This window comes from Stenella coeruleoalba (assembly GCF_951394435.1).
Source record: "Stenella coeruleoalba genome assembly, contig: scaffold_384, whole genome shotgun sequence".
NCBI lineage: Eukaryota > Metazoa > Chordata > Mammalia > Artiodactyla > Delphinidae > Stenella > Stenella coeruleoalba.
The window spans coordinates 127,314-149,764 of NW_027646102.1; the positions used below are offsets into that span (position 1 = coordinate 127,314).

Genomic DNA, 22,451 nt, shown 5'->3' on the forward strand with positions numbered 1-22,451 from the left:
CTCAGCGTGCCGTGCCGGAACCAGATTAGGGCCTGAAGCCATCCTGCGGTGTTGCGGCCAGGTCACAAGAAAGCGAGTTGAAGAAAGGAGCTCAGGGGCACTGTAATTCACAAACCTGCAGAGTTATAAATGACAGCTATCGTCCAAAAATATACTGAAGTAAGGCTGCCAAGAGGACTTGAAAGCGGGGCAGAATTGCAGGAAACCGATTTCAGGAGGTAGACTGGAATTGCATTGAAAGCATAGGAAAAGAGGCAGAACGTCCACAATGATGCACTTGGCCAAAAAGGGCGTATGCATTTTTTCCTGAATATATTCAGGAAAAAACGCATACGCCCTTTTTGGCCAACCAAGCAAGCTTGCAAAGGAAATCTGCACTACAATGAAGTCTCACTTCCCCCCGGTCAAAAGGGCCATCTGAAAAAAGTGTAAAATCCAGAAAGGCAGGACAGGCCATGGAGAACTGGGAGCCTTTTTATGCTGATGGGCGGGATGTAAATTGCCAACAACCACTCGGGAGAAGTGTATGGTGTTTCCTGAAACATCTAAAAAACAAAGCAACAGAGCCTAGGGCACTTCCACTTATGGTCCTATAGCTTAGGGAAATTAAAATCAAAAAGACACAGCCACCCCAAAGTTTGGAACCGCTCTGTTTACAAGAACCTCGTTTACAGTACAAGTTCAACATCGCAGAAAGTGAAAAATGGATAAAGAAGTTGTGGTATTTACTTACAAAGCAATATCACCAAGCAATGAAATCTGTGTCATCAGGCCCTTATCAGCACAATGAGTGGATTCAGGTATGATGATTCTAACTGAAATAAGTCACACAGAAAAAGAAACATCATAAGATATCAGTAATACACGGAATGTAAACTTGGCTACACAGGAACTGAATTACAGAACAGAACAGGGTCTCAAATTTAGAAAACCAACTTATGCTTGCTTAAGGGTAAAGGTGAGTTGGGGTGCTGCATAAAACCAGAGATTGAAATGAGCACAGATAAAGTTCCTTAAGCCAAATATGGAATAGACAAGAGCTACTCCTTGCTCAACGAAATGGACTCAACACCCCATATTAAACGCCTAATAATGTACCTGACTAGTAAGTATCTTAAAACCTATGGATTGCTATGTCTCCGAAAGAGAATCAAGCATGTGTACAGGGGCATAAACGCAGCAGTGATAGGATTGGAGAGGTTCGGTGAGCAAATGAAGACCCTTTGAAGTCATATTGCATGGTACCCATTCCACGGGTTTCAACTACCCAGGTTTAAGGTATTCTTCCTTCAGCTAAAACATGCATGTGGAACCTAGAGTATGATCAACCAAGTGATCGGGAGACGTGTTCAAATATGTCTCAGTTTTCCTCCCCTGGTACTCGGGTGCAACATTCCAGACGCTTTACTAACACTCTCCCGACTTGGAGAGTCAGTCCCTTTAACCTCCTGTTTGGCCCAGTTTGCAATTTCTACGGAAGATGAACAGTAATAGCGAGAACCAATGAGAGGCTAGCTGGAGGTGTCTGGACGGGCAAATTTAACTCTCATTTCCCACCAGGAAGAGGAATTAACCAAAGGCTCAGCATGCCGGGCCGGAACCAGATTAGGGCCTGAAGCCATCCTGCGGTGTTGCGGCCAGGTCACAAGAAAGCGAGTTGAAGAAAGGAGCTCAGGGGCACTGTAATTCACAAACCTGCAGAGTTATAAATGACAGCTATCGTCCAAAAATAGACTGAAGTAAGGCTGCCAAGAGGACTTGAAAGCGGGGCAGAATTGCAGGAAACCGATTTCAGGAGGTAGACTGGAATTGCATTGAAAGCATAGGAAAAGAGGCAGAACGTCCACAATGATGCACTTGGACAAAAAGGGCGTATGCGTTTTTTCCTGAATATATTCAGGAAAAAACGCATACGCCCTTTTTGGCCAACCAAGCAAGCTTGCAAAGGAAATCTGCACTACAATGAAGTCTCACTTCCCCCCGGTCAAAAGGGCCATCTGAAAAAAGTGTAAAATCCAGAAAGGCAGGACAGGCCATGGAGAACTGGGAGCCTTGTTATGCTGATGGGCGGGATGTAAATTGCCAACAGACACTCGGGAGAAGTGGATGGTGTTTCCTGAAACATCTAAAAAACAAAGCAACAGAGCCTAGGTCACTTCCACTTATGGTCCTATAGCTTAGGGAAATTAAAATCAAAAAGACACAGCCACCCCAAAGTTTGGGACGCCTCTGTTTACAAGAACCTCGTTTACAGTACAAGTTCAACATCGCAGAAAGTGAAAAATGGATAAAGAAGTTGTGGTATTTACTTACAAAGCAATATCACTCAGCAATGAAATCTATGTCATCAGGCCCTTAGCAGCACAATGAGTGGATTCAGGTATGATGATTCTAACTGAAATAAGTCACACAGAAAAAGAAACATCATAAGATATCAGTAATACACGGAATGTAAACTTGGCTACACAGGAACTGAATTACAGAACAGAACAGGGTCTCAAATTTAGAAAACCAACTTATGCTTGCTTAAGGGTAAAGGTGAGTTGGGGTCCTGCATAAAACCAGAGATTGAAATGAGCACAGATAAAGTTCCTTAAGCCAAATATGGAATAGACAAGAGCTACTCCTTGCTCAACGAAATGGACTCAACACCGCATATTAAACGCCTAAGAATGTACCTGACTAGTAAGTATCTTAAAACCTATGGATTGCTATGTCTCCGAAAGAGAATCAAGCATGTGTACAGGGGCATAAACGCAGCAGTGATAGGATTGGAGAGGTTCGGTGAGCAAATGAAGACCCTTTGAAGTCATATTGCATGGTACCCATTCCACGGGTCTCAACTCTCCAGGTTTAAGGTATTCTTCCTTCAGCTAAAACATGCATGTGGAACCCAAGTATGATCAACCATGTGATCGGGAGACGTGTTCAAATATGTCTCAGTTTTCCTCCCCTGGTACTCGGGTGCAACATTCCAGACGCTTTACTAACACTCTCCCCACTTGGAGAGTCAACGCCTTGAACCTCCTGTTTGGCCCAGTTTGCAATTTCTGCGGAAGATGAACAGGAATAGCGAGAACCAATGAGAGACTAGCTGGAGGTGTCTGGACGGGCAAATTTAACTCTCATTTCCCACCAGGAAGAGGAAATAACCAAAGGCTCAGCGTGCCGTGCCGGAACCAGATTAGGGCCTGAAGCCATCCTGCGGTGTTGCAGCCAGGTCACAAGAAAGCGAGTTGAAGAAAGGAGCTCAGGGGCACTGTAATTCACAAACCTGCAGAGTTATAAATGACAGCTATCGTCCAAAAATATACTGAAGTAAGGCTGCCAAGAGGACTTGAAAGCGGGGCAGAATTGCAGGAAACCGATTTCAGGAGGTAGACTGGAATTGCATTGAAAGCATAGGAAAAGAGGCAGAACGTCCACAATGATGCACTTGGCCAAAAAGGGCGTATGCGTTTTTTCCTGAATATATTCAGGAAAAAACGCATACGCCCTTTTTGGCCAACCAAGCAAGCTTGCAAAGGAAATCTGCACTACAATGAAGTCTCACTTCCCCCCGGTCAAAAGGGCCATCTGAAAAAAGTGTAAAATCCAGAAAGGCAGGACAGGCCATGGAGAACTGGGAGCCTTGTTATGCTGATGGGCGGGATGTAAATTGCCAACAACCACTCGGGAGTAGTGTATGGTGTTTCCTGAAACATCTAAAAAACAAAGCAACAGAGCCTAGGGCACTTCCACTTATGGTCCTATAGCTTAGGGAAATTAAAATCAAAAAGACACAGCCACCCCAAAGTTTGGGACGCCTCTGTTTACAAGAACCTCGTTTACCGTACAAGTTCAATATCACAGAAAGTGAAAAATGGATAAAGAACTTGTGGTACTTACGTACAATGCAGTATCACTTAGCAATGAAATCTATGTCATCAGGCCCGTAGGAGCATCATGAGTGGATTCAGGTACGATGATTCTAACTGAAATAAGTCACACAGAAAAAGAAACATCATAAGATATCACTAATACACGGAATGTAAACTTGGCTACACAGGAACTGAATTACAGAACAGAACAGGTTCTCAAATTTAGAAAACCAACTTATGCTTGCTTAAGGGGAAAGGTGAGTTTGGGTGCTGCATAAAACCAGAGATTGAAATGAGCACAGATAAAGTTCCTTAAGCCAAATATGGAATAGACAAGAGCTACTCCTTGCTCAAAGAAATGGACTCAACACCGAATATTAAACCCCTAAGAATGTACCTGACTAGTAAGTATCTTAAAACCTATGGATTGCTATGTCTCCAAAAGAGAATCAAGCATGTGTACAGGGGCATAAACGCAGCAGTGATAGGATTGGAGAGGTTCGGTGAGCAAATGAAGACCCTTTGAAGTCATATTGCATGGTACCCATTCCACGGGTTTCAACTACCCAGGTTTAAGGTATTCTTCCTTCAGCTAAAACATGCATGTGGAACCCAAGTATGATCAACCATGTGAACGAGAGACGTGTTCAAATATGTCTCAGTTTTCCTCCCCTGGTACTCAGGTGCAACATTCCAGATGCTTTACTAACACTCTCCCCACTTGGAGAGTCAGCGCCTTGAACCTCCTGTTTGGCCCAGTTTGCAATTTCTGCGGAAGATGAACAGGAAAAGCGAGAAGCAATGAGAGGCTAGCTGGAGGTGTCTGGACGGGCAAATTTAACTCTCATTTCCCACCAGGAAGAGGAATTAACCAAAGGCTCAGCATGCCGGGCCGGAACCAGATTAGGGCCTGAAGCCATCCTGCGGTGTTGCGGCCAGGTCACAAGAAAGCGAGTTGAAGAAAGGAGCTCAGGGGCACTGTAATTCACAAACCTGCAGAGTTATAAATGACAGCTATCGTCCAAAAATAGACTGAAGTAAGGCTGCCAAGAGGACTTGAAAGCGGGGCAGAATTGCAGGAAACCGATTTCAGGAGGTAGACTGGAATTGCATTGAAAGCATAGGAAAAGAGGCAGAACGTCCACAATGATGCACTTGGCCAAAAAGGGCGTATGCGTTTTTTCCTGAATATATTCAGGAAAAAACGCATACGCCCTTTTTGGCCAACCAAGCAAGCTTGCAAAGGAAATCTGCACTACAATGAAGTCTCACTTCCTCCCGGTCAAAAGGGCCATCTGAAAAAAGTGTAAAATCCAGAAAGGCACGACAGGCCATGGAGAACTGGGAGCCTTGTTATGCTGATGGGCGGGATGTAAATTGCCAACAAACACTCGGGAGAAGTGTATGGTGTTCCCTGAAACATCTAAAAAACAAAGCAACAGAGCCTAGGGCACTTCCACTTATGGTCCTACAGCTTAGGGAAATTAAAATCAAAAAGACACAGCCACCCCAAAGTTTGGGACGCCTCTGTTTACAAGAACCTCGTTTACCGTACAAGTTCAATATCACAGAAAGTGAAAAGTGGATAAAGAACTTGTGGTACTTACGTACAATGCAGTATCACTCAGCAATGAAATCTATGTCATCAGGCCCGTAGCAGCATAATGAGTAGATTCAGGTACGATGATTCTAACTGAAATAAGTCACACAGAAAAAGAAACATCATAAGATATCACTAATACACGGAATGCAAACTTGGCTACACAGGAACTGAATTCCAAAACAGAACAGGTTCTCAAATTTAGAAAACCAACTTATGCTTGCTTAAGGGGAAAGGTGTGTTGGGGTGCTGCATAAAACCAGAGATTGAAATGAGCACAGATAATGTTCCTTAAGCAAATATGGAATAGACAAGAGCTACTCCTTGCTCAACGAAATGGAGTCAACACCGCATATTAAACGCCTAAGAATGTACCTGACTAGTAAGTATCTTAAAACCTATGGATTGCTATGTCTCCGAAAGAGAATCAAGCATGTGTACAGGGGCATAAACGCAGCAGTGATAGGATTGGAGAGGTTCGGTGAGCAAATGAAGACCCTTTGAAGTCATATTGCATGGTACCCATTCCACGGGTTTCAACTACCCAGGTTTTAGGTATTCTTCCTTCAGCTAAAACATGCATGTGGAACCCAGAGTATGATCAACCATGTGATCGGGAGACGTGTTCAAATATGTCTCAGTTTTCCTCCCCTGGTACTCGGGTGCAACATTCCAGACGCTTTACTAACACTCTCCCCACTTGGAGAGTCAGCGCCTTGAACCTCCTGTTTGGCCCAGTTTGCAATTTCTGCGGAAGACGAACAGGAATAGCGAGAACCAATGAGAGACTAGCTGGAGGTGTCTGGACGGGCAAATTTAACTCTCATTTCCCACCAGGAAGAGGAAATAACCAAAGGCTCAGCATGCCGTGCCGGAACCAGATTAGGGCCTGAAGCCATCCTGCGGTGTTGCAGCCAGGTCACAAGAAAGCGAGTTGAAGAAAGGAGCTCAGGGGCACTGTAATTCACAAACCTGCAGAGTTATAAATGACAGCTATCGTCCAAAAATAGACTGAAGTAAGGCTGCCAAGAGGACTTGAAAGCGGGGCAGAATTGCAGGAAACCGATTTCAGGAGGTAGACTGGAATTGCATTGAAAGCATAGGAAAAGAGGCAGAACGTCCACAATGATGCACTTGGCCAAAAAGGGTGTATGCGTTTTTTCCTGAATATATTCAGGAAAAAACGCATACGCCCTTTTTGGCCAACCAAGCAAGCTTGCAAAGGAAATCTGCACTACAATGAAGTCTCACTTCCCCCCTGTCAAAAGGGCCATCTGAAAAAAGTGTAAAATCCAGAAAGGCAGGACAGGCCATGGAGAACTCGGAGCCTTGTTATGCTGATGGGCGGGATGTAAATTGCCAACAGACACTCGGGAGAAGTGTATGGTGTTTCCTGAAACATCTAAAAAACAAAGCAACAGAGCCTAGGGCACTTCCACTTATGGTCCTATAGCTTAGGGAAATTAAAATCAAAAAGACACAGCCACCCCAAAGTTTGGGACGCCTCTGTTTACAAGAACCTCGTTTACCGTACAAGTTCAATATCACAGAAAGTGAAAAATGGATAAAGAACTTGTGGTACTTACGTACAATGCAGTATCACTCAGCAATGAAATCTATGTCATCAGGCCCGTAGCAGCATCATGAGTGGATTCAGGTACGATGATTCTAACTGAAATAAGTCACACAGAAAAAGAAACATCACAAGATATCAGTAATACACGGAATGGAAACTTGGCTACACAGGAACTGAATTACAGAACAGAACAGGTTCTCAAATTTAGAAAACCAACTTATGCTTGCTTAAGGGGAAAGGTGAGTTGGGGTGCTGCATAAAACCAGAGATTGAAATGAGCACAGATAAAGTTCCTTAAGCCAAATATGGAATAGACAAGAGCTACTCCTTGCTCAAAGAAATGGACTCAACACCGCATATTAAACGCCTAAGAATGTACCTGACTAGTAAATATCTTAAAACCTATGGATTGCTATGTCTCCGAAAGAGAATCAAGCATGTGTACAGGGGCATAAACGCAGCAGTGATAGGATTGGAGAGGTTCGGTGAGCAAATGAAGACCCTTTGAAGTCATATTGCATGGTACCCATTCCACGGGTTTCAACTACCCAGGTTTAAGGTATTCTTCCTTCAGCTAAAACATGCATGTGGAACCCAGAGTATGATCAACCATGTGATCGGGAGACGTGTTCAAATATGTCTCAGTTTTCCTCCCCTGGTACTCGGGTGCAACATTCCAGACGCTTTACTAACACTCTCCCCACTTGGAGAGTCAGTCCCTTTAACCTCCTGTTTGGCCCAGTTTGCAATTTCTGCGGAAGATGAACAGGAATAGCGAGAACCAATGAGAGGCTAGCTGGAGGTGTCTGGACGGGCAAATTTAACTCTCATTTCCCACCAGGAAGAGGAATTAACCAAAGGCTCAGCATGCCGGGCCGGAACCAGATTAGGGCCTGAAGCCATCCTGCGGTGTTGCGGCCAGCTCACAAGAAAGCGAGTTGAAGAAAGGAGCTCAGGGACACTGTAATTCACAAACCTGCAGAGTTATAAATGACAGCTATCGTCCAAAAATAGACTGAAGTAAGGCTGCCAAGAGGACTTGAAAGCGGGGCAGAATTGCAGGAAACCGATTTCAGGAGGTAGACTGGAATTGCATTGAAAGCATAGGAAAAGAGGCAGAACGTCCACAATGATGCACTTGGCCAAAAAGGGCATATGCGTTTTTTCCTGAATATATTCAGGAAAAAACGCATACGCCCTTTTTGGCCAACCAAGCAAGCTTGCAAAGGAAATCTGCACTACAATGAAGTCTCACTTCCCCCCGGTCAAAAGGGCCATCTGAAAAAAGTGTAAAATCCAGAAAGGCAGGACAGGCCATGGAGAAGTGGGAGCCTTGTTATGCTGATGGGCGGGATGTAAATTGCCAACAGACACTCGGGAGAAGTGGATGGTGTTTCCTGAAACATCTAAAAAACAAAGCAACAGAGCCTAGGGCACTTCCACTTATGGTCCTATAGCTTAGGGAAATTAAAATCAAAAAGACACAGCCACCCCAAATTTTGGGATGCCTCTGTTTACAAGAACCTCGTTTACCGTACAAGTTCAATATCACAGAAAGTGAAAAATGGATAAAGAACTTGTGGTATTACGTACAATGCAGTATCACTCAGCAATGAAATCTATGTCATCAGGCCCGTAGCAGCATCATGAGTGGATTCAGGTACGATGATTCTAACTGAAATAAGTCACACAGAAAAAGAAACATCATAAGATATCACTAATTCACGGAATGTAAACTTGGCTACACAGGAACTGCATTCCAAAACAGAACAGGGTCTCAAATTTAGAAAACCAACTTATGCTTGCTTAAGGGGAAAGGTGAGTTGGGGTGCTGCATAAAACCAGAGATTGAAATGAGCACAGATAAAGTTCCTTAAGCCAAATATGGAATAGACAAGAGCTACTCCTTGCTCAACGAAATGGACTCAAAACCCCATATTAAACGCCTAAGAATGTACCTGACTAGTAAGTATCTTAAAACCTATGGATTGCTATGTCTCCAAAAGAGAATCAAGCGTGTGTACAGGGGCATAAATGCAGCAGTGATAGGATTGGAGAGGTTCGGTGAGCAAATGAAGACCCTTTGAAGTCATATTGCATGGTACCCATTCCACGGGTTTCAACTCTCCAGGTTTAAGGTATTCTTCCTTCAGCTAAAACATGCATGTGGAACCCAGAGTATGATCAACCATGTGATCGGGAGACGTGTTCAAATATGTCTCAGTTTTCGTACCCTGGTACTCGGGTGCAACATTCCAGATGCTTTACTAACACTCTCCCGACTTGGAGAGTCAGTCCCTTTAACCTCCTGTTTGGCCCAGTTTGCAATTTCTGTGGAAGATGAACAGGAATAGCGAGAACCAATGAGAGGCTAGCTGCAGGTGTCTGGAAGGGCAAATTTAACTCTCATTTCCCACCAGGAAGAGGAATTAACCAAAGGCTCAGCATGCCAGGCCTGAACCAGATTAGGGCCTGAAGGCATCCTGCGGTGTTGCGGCCAGCTCACAAGAAAGCGAGTTGAAGAAAGGAGCTCAGGGGCACTGTAATTCACAAACCTGCAGAGTTATAAATGACAGCTATCGTCCAAAATATACTGAAGTAAGGCTGCCAAGAGGACTTGAAAGCGGGGCAGAATTGCAGGAAACCGATTTCAGGAGGTAGACTGGAATTGCATTGAAAGCATAGGAAAAGAGGCAGAACGTCCACAATGATGCACTTGGCCAAAAAGGGCGTATGCGTTTTTTCCTGAATATATTCAGGAAAAAACGCATACGCCCTTTTTGGCCAACCAAGCAAGCTTGCAAAGGAAATCTGCACTACAATGAAGTCTCACTTCCCCCCGGTCAAAAGGGCCATCTGAAAAAAGTGTAAAATCCAGAAAGGCAGGACAGGCCATGGAGAACTGGGAGCCTTGTTATGCTGATGGGCGGGATGTAAATTGCCAACAACCACTTGGGAGAAGTGTATGGTGTTTCCTGAAACATCTAAAAAACAAAGCAACAGAGCCTAGGGCACTGCCACTTATGGTCCTATAGCTTAGGGAAATTAAAATCAAAAAGACACAGCCACCCCAAAGTTTGGGACGCCTCTGTTTACAAGAACCTCGTTTACAGTACAAGTTCAACATCGCAGAAAGTGAAAAATGGATAAAGAAGTTGTGGTATTTACTTACAAAGCAATATCACTCAGCAATGAAATCTATGTCATCAGGCCCTTAGCAGCACAATGAGTGGATTCAGGTATGATGATTCTAACTGAAATAAGTCACACAGAAAAAGAAACATCATAAGATATCAGTAATACACGGAATGTAAACTTGGCTACACAGGAACTGAATTACAGAACAGAACAGGGTCTCAAATTTAGAAAACCAACTTATGCTTGCTTAAGGGTAAAGGTGAGTTGGGGTGCTGCATAAAACCAGAGATTGAAATGAGCACAGATAAAGTTCCTTAAGCCAAATATGGAATAGACAAGAGCTATTCCTTGCTCAACGAAATGGACTCAACACCGCATATTAAACGCCTAAGAATGTACCTGACTAGTAAGTATCTTAAAACCTATGGATTGCTATGTCTCCGAAAGAGAATCAAGCGTGTGTACAGGGGCATAAAGGCAGCAGTGATAGGATTGGAGAGGTTCGGTGAGCAAATGAAGACCCTTTGAAGTCATATTGCATGATACCCATTACACGGGTCTCAACTCTCCAGGTTTAAGGTATTCTTCCTTCAGCTAAAACATGCATGTGGAACCCAAGTATGATCAACCATGTGAACGAGAGACGTGTTCAAATATGTCTCAGTTTTCCTCCCCTGGTACTCGGGTGCAACATTCCAGACGCTTTACTAACACTCTCCCCACTTGGAGAGTCAGCGCCTTTAACCTCCTGTTTGGCCCAGTTTGCAATTTCTGCGGAAGATGAACAGGAATAGCGAGAACCAATGAGAGGCTAGCTGGAGGTGTCTGGACGGGCAAATTTAACTCTCATTTCCCACCAGGAAGAGGAAATAACCAAAGGCTCAGCGTGCCGTGCCGGAACCAGATTAGGGCCTGAAGCCATCCTGCGGTGTTGCGGCCAGGTCACAAGAAAGCGAGTTGAAGAAAGGAGCTCAGGGGCACTGTAATTCACAAACCTGCAGAGTTATAAATGACAGCTATCGTCCAAAAATAGACTGAAGTAAGGCTGCCAAGAGGACTTGAAAGCGGGGCAGAATTGCAGGAAACCGATTTCAGGAGGTAGACTGGAATTGCATTGAAAGCATAGGAAAAGAGGCAGAACGTCCACAATGATGCACTTGGCCAAAAAGGGCGTATGCGTTTTTTCCTGAATATATTCAGGAAAAAATGCATACGCCCTGTTTGGCCAACCAAGCAAGCTTGCAAAGGAAATCTGCACTACAATGAAGTCTCACTTCCCCCCGGTCAAAAGGGCCATCTGAAAAAAGTGTAAAATCCAGAAAGGCAGGACAGGCCATGGAGAACTGGGAGCCTTGTTATGCTGATGGGCGGGATGTAAATTGGCAACAGACACTGGGGAGAAGTGTATGGTGTTTCCTGAAACATCTAAAAAACAAAGCAACAGAGCCTAGGGCACTGCCACTTATGGTCCTATAGCTTAGGGAAATTAAAATCAAAAAGACACAGCCACCCCAAAGTTTGGGACGCCTCTGTTTACAAGAACCTCATTTACAGTACAAGTTCAACATCGCAGAATGTGAAAAATGGATAAAGAAGTTGTGGTATTTACTTACAAAGCAATATCACTCAGCAATGAAATCTGTGTCATCAGGCCCTTAGCAGCACAATGAGTGGATTCAGGTACGATGATTCTAACTGAAATAAGTGACACAGAAAAAGAAACATCATAAGATATCAGTAATACACGGAATGTAAACTTGGCTACACAGGAACTGAATTACAGAACAGAACAGGGTCTCAAATTTAGAAAACCAACTTATGCTTGCTTAAGGGGAAAGGTGAGTTGGGGTGCTGCATAAAACCAGAGATTGAAATGAGCACAGATAAAGTTCCTTAAGCCAAATATGGAATAGACAAGAGCTACTCCTTGCTCAACGAAATGGACTCAACACCGCATATTAAACGCCTAAGAATGTACCTGACTAGTAAGTATCTTAAAACCTATGGATTGCTATGTCTCTGAAAGAGAATCAAGCATGTGTACAGGGGCATAAACGCAGCAGTGATAGGATTGGAGAGGTTCGGTGAGCAAATGAAGACCCTTTGAAGTCATATTGCATGGTACCCATTCCACGGGTTTCAAGTACCCAGGTTTAAGGTATTCTTCCTTCAGCTAAAACATGCATGTGGAACCTAGAGTATGATCAACCATGTGAACGGGAGACGTGTTCAAATATGTCTCAGTTTTCGTACCCTGGTACTTGGGTGCAACATTCCAGATGCTTTACTAACACTCTCCCCACTTGGAGAGTCAGCGCCTTTAACCTCCTGTTTGGCCCAGTTTGCAATTTCTGCGGAAGATGAACAGGAATAGCGAGAACCAATGAGAGGCTAGCTGGAGGTGTCTGGACGGGCAAATTTAACTCTCATTTCCCACCAGGAAGAGGAAATAACCAAAGGCTCAGCGTGCCGTACCAGAATCAGATTAGGGCCTGAAGCCATCCTGCGGTGTTGCGGCCAGCTCAAAAGAAAGCGAGTTGAAGAAAGGAGCTCAGGGGCACTGTAATTCACAAACCTGCAGAGTTATAAATGACAGCTATCGTCCAAAAATAGACTGAAGTAAGGCTGCCAAGAGGACTTGAAAGCGGGGCAGAATTGCAGGAAACCGATTTCAGGAGGTAGACTGGAATTGCATTGAAAGCATAGGAAAAGAGGCAGAACGTCACAATGATGCACTTGGCCAAAAAGGGCGTATGCGTTTTTTCCTGAATATATTCAGGAAAAAACGCATACGCCCGTTTTGGCCAACCAAGCAAGCTTGCAAAGGAAATCTGCACTACAATGAAGTCTCACTTCCCCCCGGTCAAAAGGGCCATCTGAAAAAAGTGTAAAATCCAGAAAGGCAGGACAGGCCATTCAGAACTGGGAGCCTTGTTATGCTGATGGGCGGGATGTAAATTGCCAACAACCACTCGGGAGAAGTGTATGGTGTTTCCTGAAACATCTAAAAAACAAAGCAACAGAGCCTAGGGCACTGCCACTTATGGTCCTATAGCTTAGGGAAATTAAAATCAAAAAGACACAGCCACCCCAAAGTTTGGGACGCCTCTGTTTACAAGAACCTCGTTTACAGTACAAGTTCAACATCGCAGAAAGTGAAAAATGGATAAAGAAGTTGTGGTATTTACTTACAAAGCAATATCACTCAGCAATGAAATCTATGTCATCAGGCCCTTAGCAGCACAATGAGTGGATTCAGGTATGATGATTCTAACTGAAATAAGTCACACAGAAAAAGAAACATCATAAGATATCAGTAATACATGGAATGTAAACTTGGCTACACAGGAACTGAATTACAGAACAGAACAGGGTCTCAAATTTAGAAAACCAACTTATGCTTGCTTAAGGGGAAAGGTGAGTTGGGGTGCTGCATAAAACCAGAGATTGAAATGAGCACAGATAAAGTTCCTTAAGCCAAATATGGAATAGACAAGAGCTACTCCTTGCTCAAAGAAATGGACTCAACACCGCATATTAAACGCCTAAGAATGTACCTGACTAGTAAGTATCTTAAAACCTATGGATTGCTATGTCTCTGAAAGAGAATCAAGCATGTGTACAGGGGCATAAACGCAGCAGTGATAGGATTGGAGAGGTTCGGTGAGCAAATGAAGACCCTTTGAAGTCATATTGCATGGTACCCATTCCACGGGTTTCACCTACCCAGGTTTAAGGTATTCTTCCTTCAGCTAAAACATGCATGTGGAACCCAGAGTATGATCAACCATGTGATCGGGAGATGTGTTCAAATATGTCTCAGTTTTCGTACCCTGGTACTCGGGTGCAACATTCCAGACGCTTTACTAACACTCTCCCGACTTGGAGAGTCAGTCCCTTTAACCTCCTGTTTGGCCCAGTTTGCAATTTCTGCGGAAGATGAACAGGAATAGCGAGAACCAATGAGAGACTACCTGGAGGTGTCTGAACGGGCAAATTTAACTCTCATTTCCCATCAGGAAGAGGAATTAACCAAAGGCTCAGCGTGCCGTGCCGGAACCAGATTAGGGCCTGAAGCCATCCTGCGGTGTTGCTGCCAGGTCACAAGAAAGCGAGTTGAAGAAAGGAGCTCAGGGGCACTGTAATTCACAAACCTGCAGAGTTATAAATGACAGCTATCGTCCAAAAATATACTGAAGTAAGGCTGCCAAGAGGACTTGAAAGCGGGGCAGAATTGCAGGAAACCAATTTCAGGAGGTAGACAGGAATTGCATTGAAAGCATAGGAAAAGAGGCAGAACGTCCACAATGATGCACTTGGCCAAAAAGGGCGTATGCGTTTTTTCCTGAATATATTCAGGAAAAAACGCATACGCCCTTTTTGGCCAACCAAGCAAGCTTGCAAAGGAAATCTGCACTACAATGAAGTCTCACTTCCCCCCGGTCAAAAGGGCCATCTGAAAAAAGTGTAAAATCCAGAAAGGCAGGACAGGCCATGGAGAACTGGGAGCCTTGTTATGCTGATGAGCGGGATGTAAATTGCCAACAACCACTCGGGAGAAGTGTATGGTGTTTCCTGAAACATCTAAAAAACAAAGCAACAGAGCCTAGGGCACTGCCACTTATGGTCCTATAGCTTAGGGAAATTAAAATCAAAAAGACACAGCCACCCCAAAGATTGGGACGCCTCTGTTTACAAGAACCTCGTTTACAGTACAAGTTCAACATCACAGAAAGTGAAAAATGGATAAAGAAATTGTGGTATTTACTTACAAAGCAATATCACTCAGCAATGAAATCTATGTCATCAGGCCCTTAGCAGCACAATGAGTGGATTCAGGTATGATGACTCTAACTGAAATAAGTCACACAGAAAAAGAAACATCATAAGATATCAGTAATACACGGAATGTAAACTTGGCTACACAGGAACTGAATTACAGAACAGAACAGGGTCTCAAATTTAGAAAACCAACTTATGCTTGCTTAAGGGGAAAGGTGAGTTGGGGTGCTGCATAAAACCAGAGATTGAAATGAGCACAGATAAAGTTCCTTAAGTCAAATATGGAATAGACAAGAGCTACTCCTTGCTCAACGAAATGGACTCAACACCGCATATTAAACGCCTAAGAATGTACCTGACTAGTAAGTATCTTAAAACCTATGGATTGCTATGTCTCCAAAAGAGAATCAAGCATGTGTACAGGGGCATAAACGCAGCAGTGATAGGATTGGAGAGGTTCGGTGAGCAAATGAAGACCCTTTGAAGTCATATTGCATGGTACCCATTCCACGGGTCTCAACTCTCCAGGTTTAAGGTGTTCTTCCTTCAGCTAAAACATGCATGTGGAACCCAAGTATGATCAACCATGTGAACGGGAGACGTGTTCAAATATGTCTCAGTTTTCCTCCCTTGGTACTCGGGTGCAACATTCCAGACGCTTTACTAACACTCTCCCCACTTGGAGAGTCAGCGCATTTAACCTCCTGTTTGGCCCAGTTTGCAATCTGCGGAAGATGAACAGGAATAGCGAGAACCAATGAGAGACTAGCTGGAGGTGTCTGGACGGGCAAATTTAACTCTCATTTCCCACCAGGAAGAGGAAATAACCAAAGGCTCAGCGTGTCGTGCCGGAACCAGATTAGGGCCTGAAGCCATCCTGCGGTGTTGCGGCCAGGTCACAAGAAAGCAAGTTGAAGAAAGGAGCTCAGGGGCACTGTAATTCACAAACCTGCAGAGTTATAAATGACAGCTATCGTCCAAAAATAGACTGAAGTAAGGCTGCCAAGAGGACTTGAAAGCGGGGCAGAATTGCAGGAAACCGATTTCAGGAGGTAGACTGGAATTGCATTGAAAGCATAGGAAAAGAGGCAGAACGTCCACAATGATGCACTTGGTCAAAAAGGGCGTATGCGTTTTTTCCTGAATATATTCAGGAAAAAACGCATACGCACTTTTTGGCCAACCAAGCAAGCTTGCAAAGGAAATCTGCACTACAATGAAGTCTCAATTCCCCCCGGGCAAAAGGGCCATCTGAAAAAAGTGTAAAATCCAGAAAGGCAGGACAGGCCATGGAGAACTGGGAGCCTTGTTATGCTGATGGGCGGGATGTAAATTGCCAACAATCACTCGGGAGAAGTGTATGGTGTTTCCTGAAACATCTAAAAAACAAAGCAACAGAGCCTAGGGCACTTCCACTTATGGTCCTATAGCTTAGGGAAATTAAAATAAAACAGACACAGCCACCCCAAAGTTTGGGACGCCTCCGTTTACAAGAACCACGTTTACCATACAAGTTCAATATCACAGAAAGTGAAAAATGGATAAAGAACTTGTGGTACTTACGTACAATGCAGTATCACTCAGCAATGAAATCTATGTCATCAGGCCCGTAGCAGCATAATGAGTGGATTCAGGTACGATGATTCTAACTGAAATAAGTCACACAGAAAAAGAAACATCATAAGATATCACTAATACATGGAATGTAAACTTGGCTACACAGGAACTGCATTCCAAAACAGAACAGGGTCTCAAATTTAGAAAACCAACTTATGCTTGCTTAAGGGGAAAGGTGAGTTGGGGTGCTGCATAAAACCAGAGATTGAAATGAGCACAGATAAAGTTCCTTAAGCCAAATATGGAATAGACAAGAGCTACTCCTTGCTCAACGAAATGGACTCAACACCCCATATTAAACGCCTAAGAATGTACCTGACTAGTAAGTATCTTAAAACCTATGGATTGTTATGTCTCCAAAAGAGAATCAAGCGTGTGTACAGGGGCATAAACGCAGCAGTGATAGGATTGGAGAGGTTCGGTGAGCAAATGAAGACCCTTTGAAGTCATATTGCATGGTACCCATTCCACGGGTCTCAACTCTCCAGGTGTAAGGTATTCTTCCTTCAGCTAAAACATGCATGTGGAACCCAGAGTATGATCAACCATGTGAACGGGAGACGTGTTCAAATATGTCTCAGTTTTCCTCCCCTGGTACTCGGGTGCAACATTCCAGACGCTTTACTAACACTCTCCCGACTTGGAGAGTCAGTCCCTTTAACCTCCTGTTTGGCCCAGATTGCAATTTCTGCGGAAGATGAACAGGAATAGCGAGAACCAATGAGAGGCTAGCTGGAGGTGTCTGGACGGGCAAATTTAACTCTCATTTCCCACCAGGAAGAGGAAGTAACCAAAGGCTCAGCGTGCCGTGCCGGAACCAGATTAGGGCCTGAAGCCATCCTGCGGTGTTGCGGCCAGCTCAAAAGAAAGCGAGTTGAAGAAAGGAGCTCAGGGGCACTGTAATTCACAAACCTGCAGAGTTATGAATGACAGCTATCGTCCAAAAATAGACTGAAGTAAGGCTGCCAAGAGGACTTGAAAGCGGGGCAGAATTGCAGGAAACCGATTTCAGGAGGTAGACTGGAATTGCATTGAAAGCATAGGAAAAGAGGCAGAACGTCCACAATGATGCACTTGGCCAAAAAGGGCGTATGCGTTTTTTCCTGAATATATTCAGGAAAAAACGCATACGCCCTCTTTGGCCAACCAAGCAAGCTTGCAAAGGAAATCTGCACTACAATGAAGTCTCACTTCCCCCCGGTCAAAAGGGCCATCTGAAAAAAGTGTAAAATCCAGAAAGGCAGGACAGGCCATGGAGAACTGGGAGCCTTGTTATGCTGATGGGCGGGATGTAAATTGCCAACAGACACTCTGGAGAAGTGTATGGTGTTTCCTGAAACATCTAAAAAACAAAGCAACAGAGCCTAGGGCACTGCCACTTACGGTCCTATAGCTTAGGGAAATTAAAATCAAAAAGACACAGCCATCCCAAAGTTTGGGACGCCTCTGTTTACAAGAACCTCGTTTACAGTACAAGTTCAACATCGCAGAAAGTGAAAAATGGATAAGGAAGTTGTGGTATTTACTTACAAAGCAATATCACTCAGCAATGAATTCTAGGTCATCAGGTCCTTAGCATCACAATGAGTGGATTCAGGTATGATGATTCTAACTGAAATAAGTCACACAGAAAAAGAAACATCATAAAATATCAGTAATACACGGAATGTAAACTTGGCTACACAGGAACTGAATTACAGAACAGAACAGGGTCTCAAATTTAGAAAACCAACTTATGCTTGCTTAAGGGTAAAGGTGAGTTGGGGTGCTGCATAAAACCAGAGATTGAAATGAGCACAGATAAAGTTCCTTAGGCCAAATATGGAATAGACAAGAGCTACTCCTTGCTCAACGAAATGGACTCAACACCGCATATTAAATGCCTAAGAATGTACCTGACTAGTAAGTATCTTAAAACCTATGGATTGCTATGTCTCCGAAAGAGAATCAAGCATGTGTACAGGGGCATAAACGCAGCAGTGATAGGATTGGAGAGGTTCGGTGAGCAAATGAAGACCCTTTGAAGTCATATTGCATGGTACCCATTACACGGGTCTTAACTCTCCAGGTTTAAGGTATTCTTCCTTCAGCTAAAACATGCATGTGGAACCCAAGTATGATCAACAATGTGATCGGGAGACGTGTTCAAATATGTCTCAGTTTTCCTCCCCTGGTACTCGGGTGCAACATTCCAGACGCTTTACTAACACTCTCCCCACTTGGAGAGTCAGTCCCTTTAACCTCCTGTTTGGCCCAGTTTGCAATTTCTGCGGAAGATGAACAGGAATAGCGAGAACCAATGAGAGGCTAGCTGGAGGTGTCTGGACGGGCAAATTTAACTCTCATTTCCCACCAGGAAGAGGAAATAACCAAAGGCTCAGCGTGCCGTACCGGAAGCAGATTAGGGCCTGAAGCCATCCTGCGGTGTTGCGGCCAGCTCAAAAGAAAGCGAGTTGAAGAAAGGAGCTCAGGGGCACTGTAATTCACAAACCTGCAGAGTTATAAATGACAGCTATTGTCCAAAAATAGACTGAAGTAAGGCTGCCAAGAGGACTTGAAAGCGGGGCAGAATTGCAGGAAACCGATTTCAGGAGGTAGACTGGAATTGCATTGAAAGCATAGGAAAAGAGGCAGAACGTCCACAATGATGCACTTGGCCAAAAAGGGCGTATGCGTTTTTTCCTGAATATATTCAGGAAAAAACGCATACGCCCTTTTTGGCTAACCAAGCAAGCTTGCAAAGGAAATCTGCACTACAATGAAGTCTCACTTCCCCCCGGTCAAAAGGGCCATCTGAAAAAAGTGTAAAATCCAGAACGGCAACAGGCCATTCAGAACTGGGAGCCTTGTTATGCTGATGGGCGGGATGTAAATTGCCAACAAACACTTGGCAGAAGTGTATGGTGTTTCCTGAAACATCTAAAAAACAACGCAACAGAGCCTAGGGCACTTCCACTTATGGTCCTATAGCTTAGGGAAATTAAAATCAAAAAGACACAGCCACCCCAAAGCTTGGAACGGCTCTGTTTACAAGAACCTCGTTTACAGTACAAGTTCAACATCGCAGAAAGTGAAAAATGGATAAAGAAGTTGTGGTATTTACTTACAAAGCAATATCACTCAGCAATGAAATCTATGTCATCAGGCCCTTAGCATCACAATGAGTGGATTCAGGTATGATGATTCTAACTGAAATAAGTCACACAGAAAAAGAAACATCATAAGATATCAGTAATACACGGAATGTAAACTTGGCTACACAGGAACTGAATTACAGAACAGAACAGGGTCTCAAATTTAGAAAACCAACTTATGCTTGCTTAAGGGTAAAGGTGAGTTGGGGTGCTGCATAAAACCAGATATTGAAATGAGCACAGATAAAGTTCCTTAAGCCAAATATGGAATAGACAAGAGCTACTCCTTGCTCAATGAAATGGACTCAACACCGCATATTAAACGCCTAAGAATGTACCTGACTAGTAAGTATCTTAAAACCTATGGATTGCTATGTCTCCGAAAGAGAATCAAGCATGTGTACAGGGGCATAAACACAGCAGTGATAGGATTGGAGAGGTTCGGTGAGCAAATGAAGACCCTTTGAAGTCATATTGCATGGTACCCATTACACGGGTCTGAACTCTCCAGGTTTAAGGTATTCTTCCTTCAGCAAAAACATGCATGTGGAACCCAAGTATGATCAACCATGTGAACGGGAGACGTGTTCAAATATGTCTCAGTTTTCCTCCCCTGGTACTCGGGTGCAACATTCCAGACGCTTTACTAACACTCTCCCCAATTGGAGAGTCAGCGCCTTTAACCTCCTGTTTGGCCCAGTTTGCAATTTCTGCGGAAGATGAACAGGAATAGCGAGAACCAATGAGAGGCTAGCTGGAGGTGTCTGGACGGGCAAATTATTCCTGAATATATTCAGGAAAAAACGTATACACCCTTTTTGGCCAACCAAGCAAGCTTGCAAAGGAAATCTGCACTACAATGAAGTCTCACTTCCCCCCAGTCAAAAGGGCCATCTGAAAAAAGTGTAAAATCCAGAAAGGCAGGACAGGCCATGGAGAACTGGGAGCCTTGTTATGCTGATGGGCGGGATGTAAATTGCCAACAGACACTCGGGAGAAGTGTATGGTGTTTCCTGAAACATCTAAAAAACAAAGCAACAGAGCCTAGGGCACTGCCACTTATGGTCCTATAGCTTAGGGAAATTAAAATCAAAAAGACACTGCCATCCCAAGTTTGGGATGCCTCTGTTTACAAGAACCTCGTTTACAGTACAAGTTCAACATCGCAGAAAGTGAAAAATGGATAAAGAAGTTGTGGTATTTACTTACAAAGCAATATCACTCAGCAATGAAATCTATGTCATCAGGCCCTTAGCATCACAATGAGTGGATTCAGGTATGATGATTCTAAATGAAATAAGTCACACAGAAAAAGAAACATCATAAGTTATCAGTAATACACGGAATGTAAACTTGGCTACACAGGAACTGAATTACAGAACAGAACAGGGTCTCAAATTTAGAAAACCAACTTATGCTTGCTTAAGGGTAAAGGTGAGTTGGGGTGCTGCATAAAACCAGAGATTGAAATGAGCACAGATAAAGTTCCTTAAGTCAAATATGGAATAGACAAGAGCTACTCCTTGCTCAACGAAATGGACTCAACACCGCATATTAAACGCCTAAGAATGTACCTGACTAGTAAGTATCGTAAAACCTATGGATTGCTATGTCTCCAAAAGAGAATCAAGCATGTGTACAGGGGCATAAACGCAGCAGTGATAGGATTGGAGAGGTTCGGTGAGCAAATGAAGACCCTTTGAAGTCATATTGCATGGTACCCATTACACGGGTCTCAACTCTCCAGGTTTAAGGTATTCTTCCTTCAGCTAAAACATGCATGTGGAACCCAAGTATGATCAACCATGTGAACGGGAGACGTGTTCAAATATGTCTCAGTTTTCCTCCCCTGGTACTCGGGTGCAACATTCCAGACGCTTTACTAACACTCTCCCCACTTGGAGAGTCAGCGCCTTTAACCTCCTGTTTGGCCCAGTTTGCAGTTTCTGCGGAAGATGAACAGGAATAGCGAGAACCAATGAGAGGCTAGCTGGAGGTGTCTGGACGGGCAAATTTAACTCTCATTTCCCACCAGGAAGAGGAAATAACCAAAGGCTCAGCGTGCCGTACCGGAACCAGATTAGGGCCTGAAGCCATCCGGCGGTGTTGCGGCCAGCTCAAAAGAAAGCGAGTTGAAGAAAGGAGCTCAGGGGCACTGTAATTCACAAACCTGCAGAGTTATAAATGACAGCTATCGTCCAAAAATAGACTGAAGTAAGGCTGCCAAGAGGACTTGAAAGCGGGGCAGAATTGCAGGAAACCGATTTCAGGAGGTAGACTGGAATTGCATTGAAAGCATAGGAAAAGAGGCAGAACGTCCACAATGATGCACTTGGCCAAAAAGGGCGTATGCGTTTTTTCCTGAATATATTCAGGAAAAAACGCATACGCACTTTTTGGCCAATCAAGCAAGCTTGCAAAGGAAATCTGCACTACAATGAAGTCTCACTTCCCCCCGGTCAAAAGGGCCATCTGAAAAAAGTGTAAAATCCAGAAAGGCAGGACAGGCCATGGAGAACTGGGAGCCTTGTTATGCTGATGGGCGGGATGTAAATTGCCAACAACCACTCGGGAGAAGTGTATGGTGTTTCCTGAAACATCTAAAAAACAAAGCAACAGAACCTAGGGCACCTCCACTTATGGTCCTATAGCTTAGGGAAATTAAAATCAAAAAGACACAGCCACCCCAAAGTCTGGAACGGCTCTGTTTACAAGAACCTCGTTTACAGTACAAGTTCAACATC

General features: G+C 44.0%; 1 protein-coding gene and 1 long non-coding RNA gene across 2 annotated transcripts in view; one reads left to right on the forward strand and one right to left on the reverse strand.

The window, feature by feature from the left end:
- Nucleotides 1-19,381, forward strand: part of LOC307181338 (protein-L-isoaspartate O-methyltransferase domain-containing protein 2-like) — a gene marked incomplete at its 3' end in the record, with an annotated part of 100,987 nt that extends 81,606 nt beyond the window's left edge. The window contains exon 3 of the mRNA XM_079946621.1: nt 19,377-19,381. Coding sequence (XP_079802747.1) covers nt 19,377-19,381 — 5 coding nt within the window. The remainder of the gene's footprint in view (nt 1-19,376) is intronic.
- Nucleotides 1-20,999, reverse strand: part of LOC307181339 — a 142,935-nt gene extending 121,936 nt beyond the window's left edge. The window contains exon 1 of the long non-coding RNA XR_013826452.1: nt 20,917-20,999. This is a non-coding gene — a long non-coding RNA (uncharacterized lncRNA). The remainder of the gene's footprint in view (nt 1-20,916) is intronic.
- Between the last annotated feature and the right edge of the window lie 1,452 nt (nt 21,000-22,451).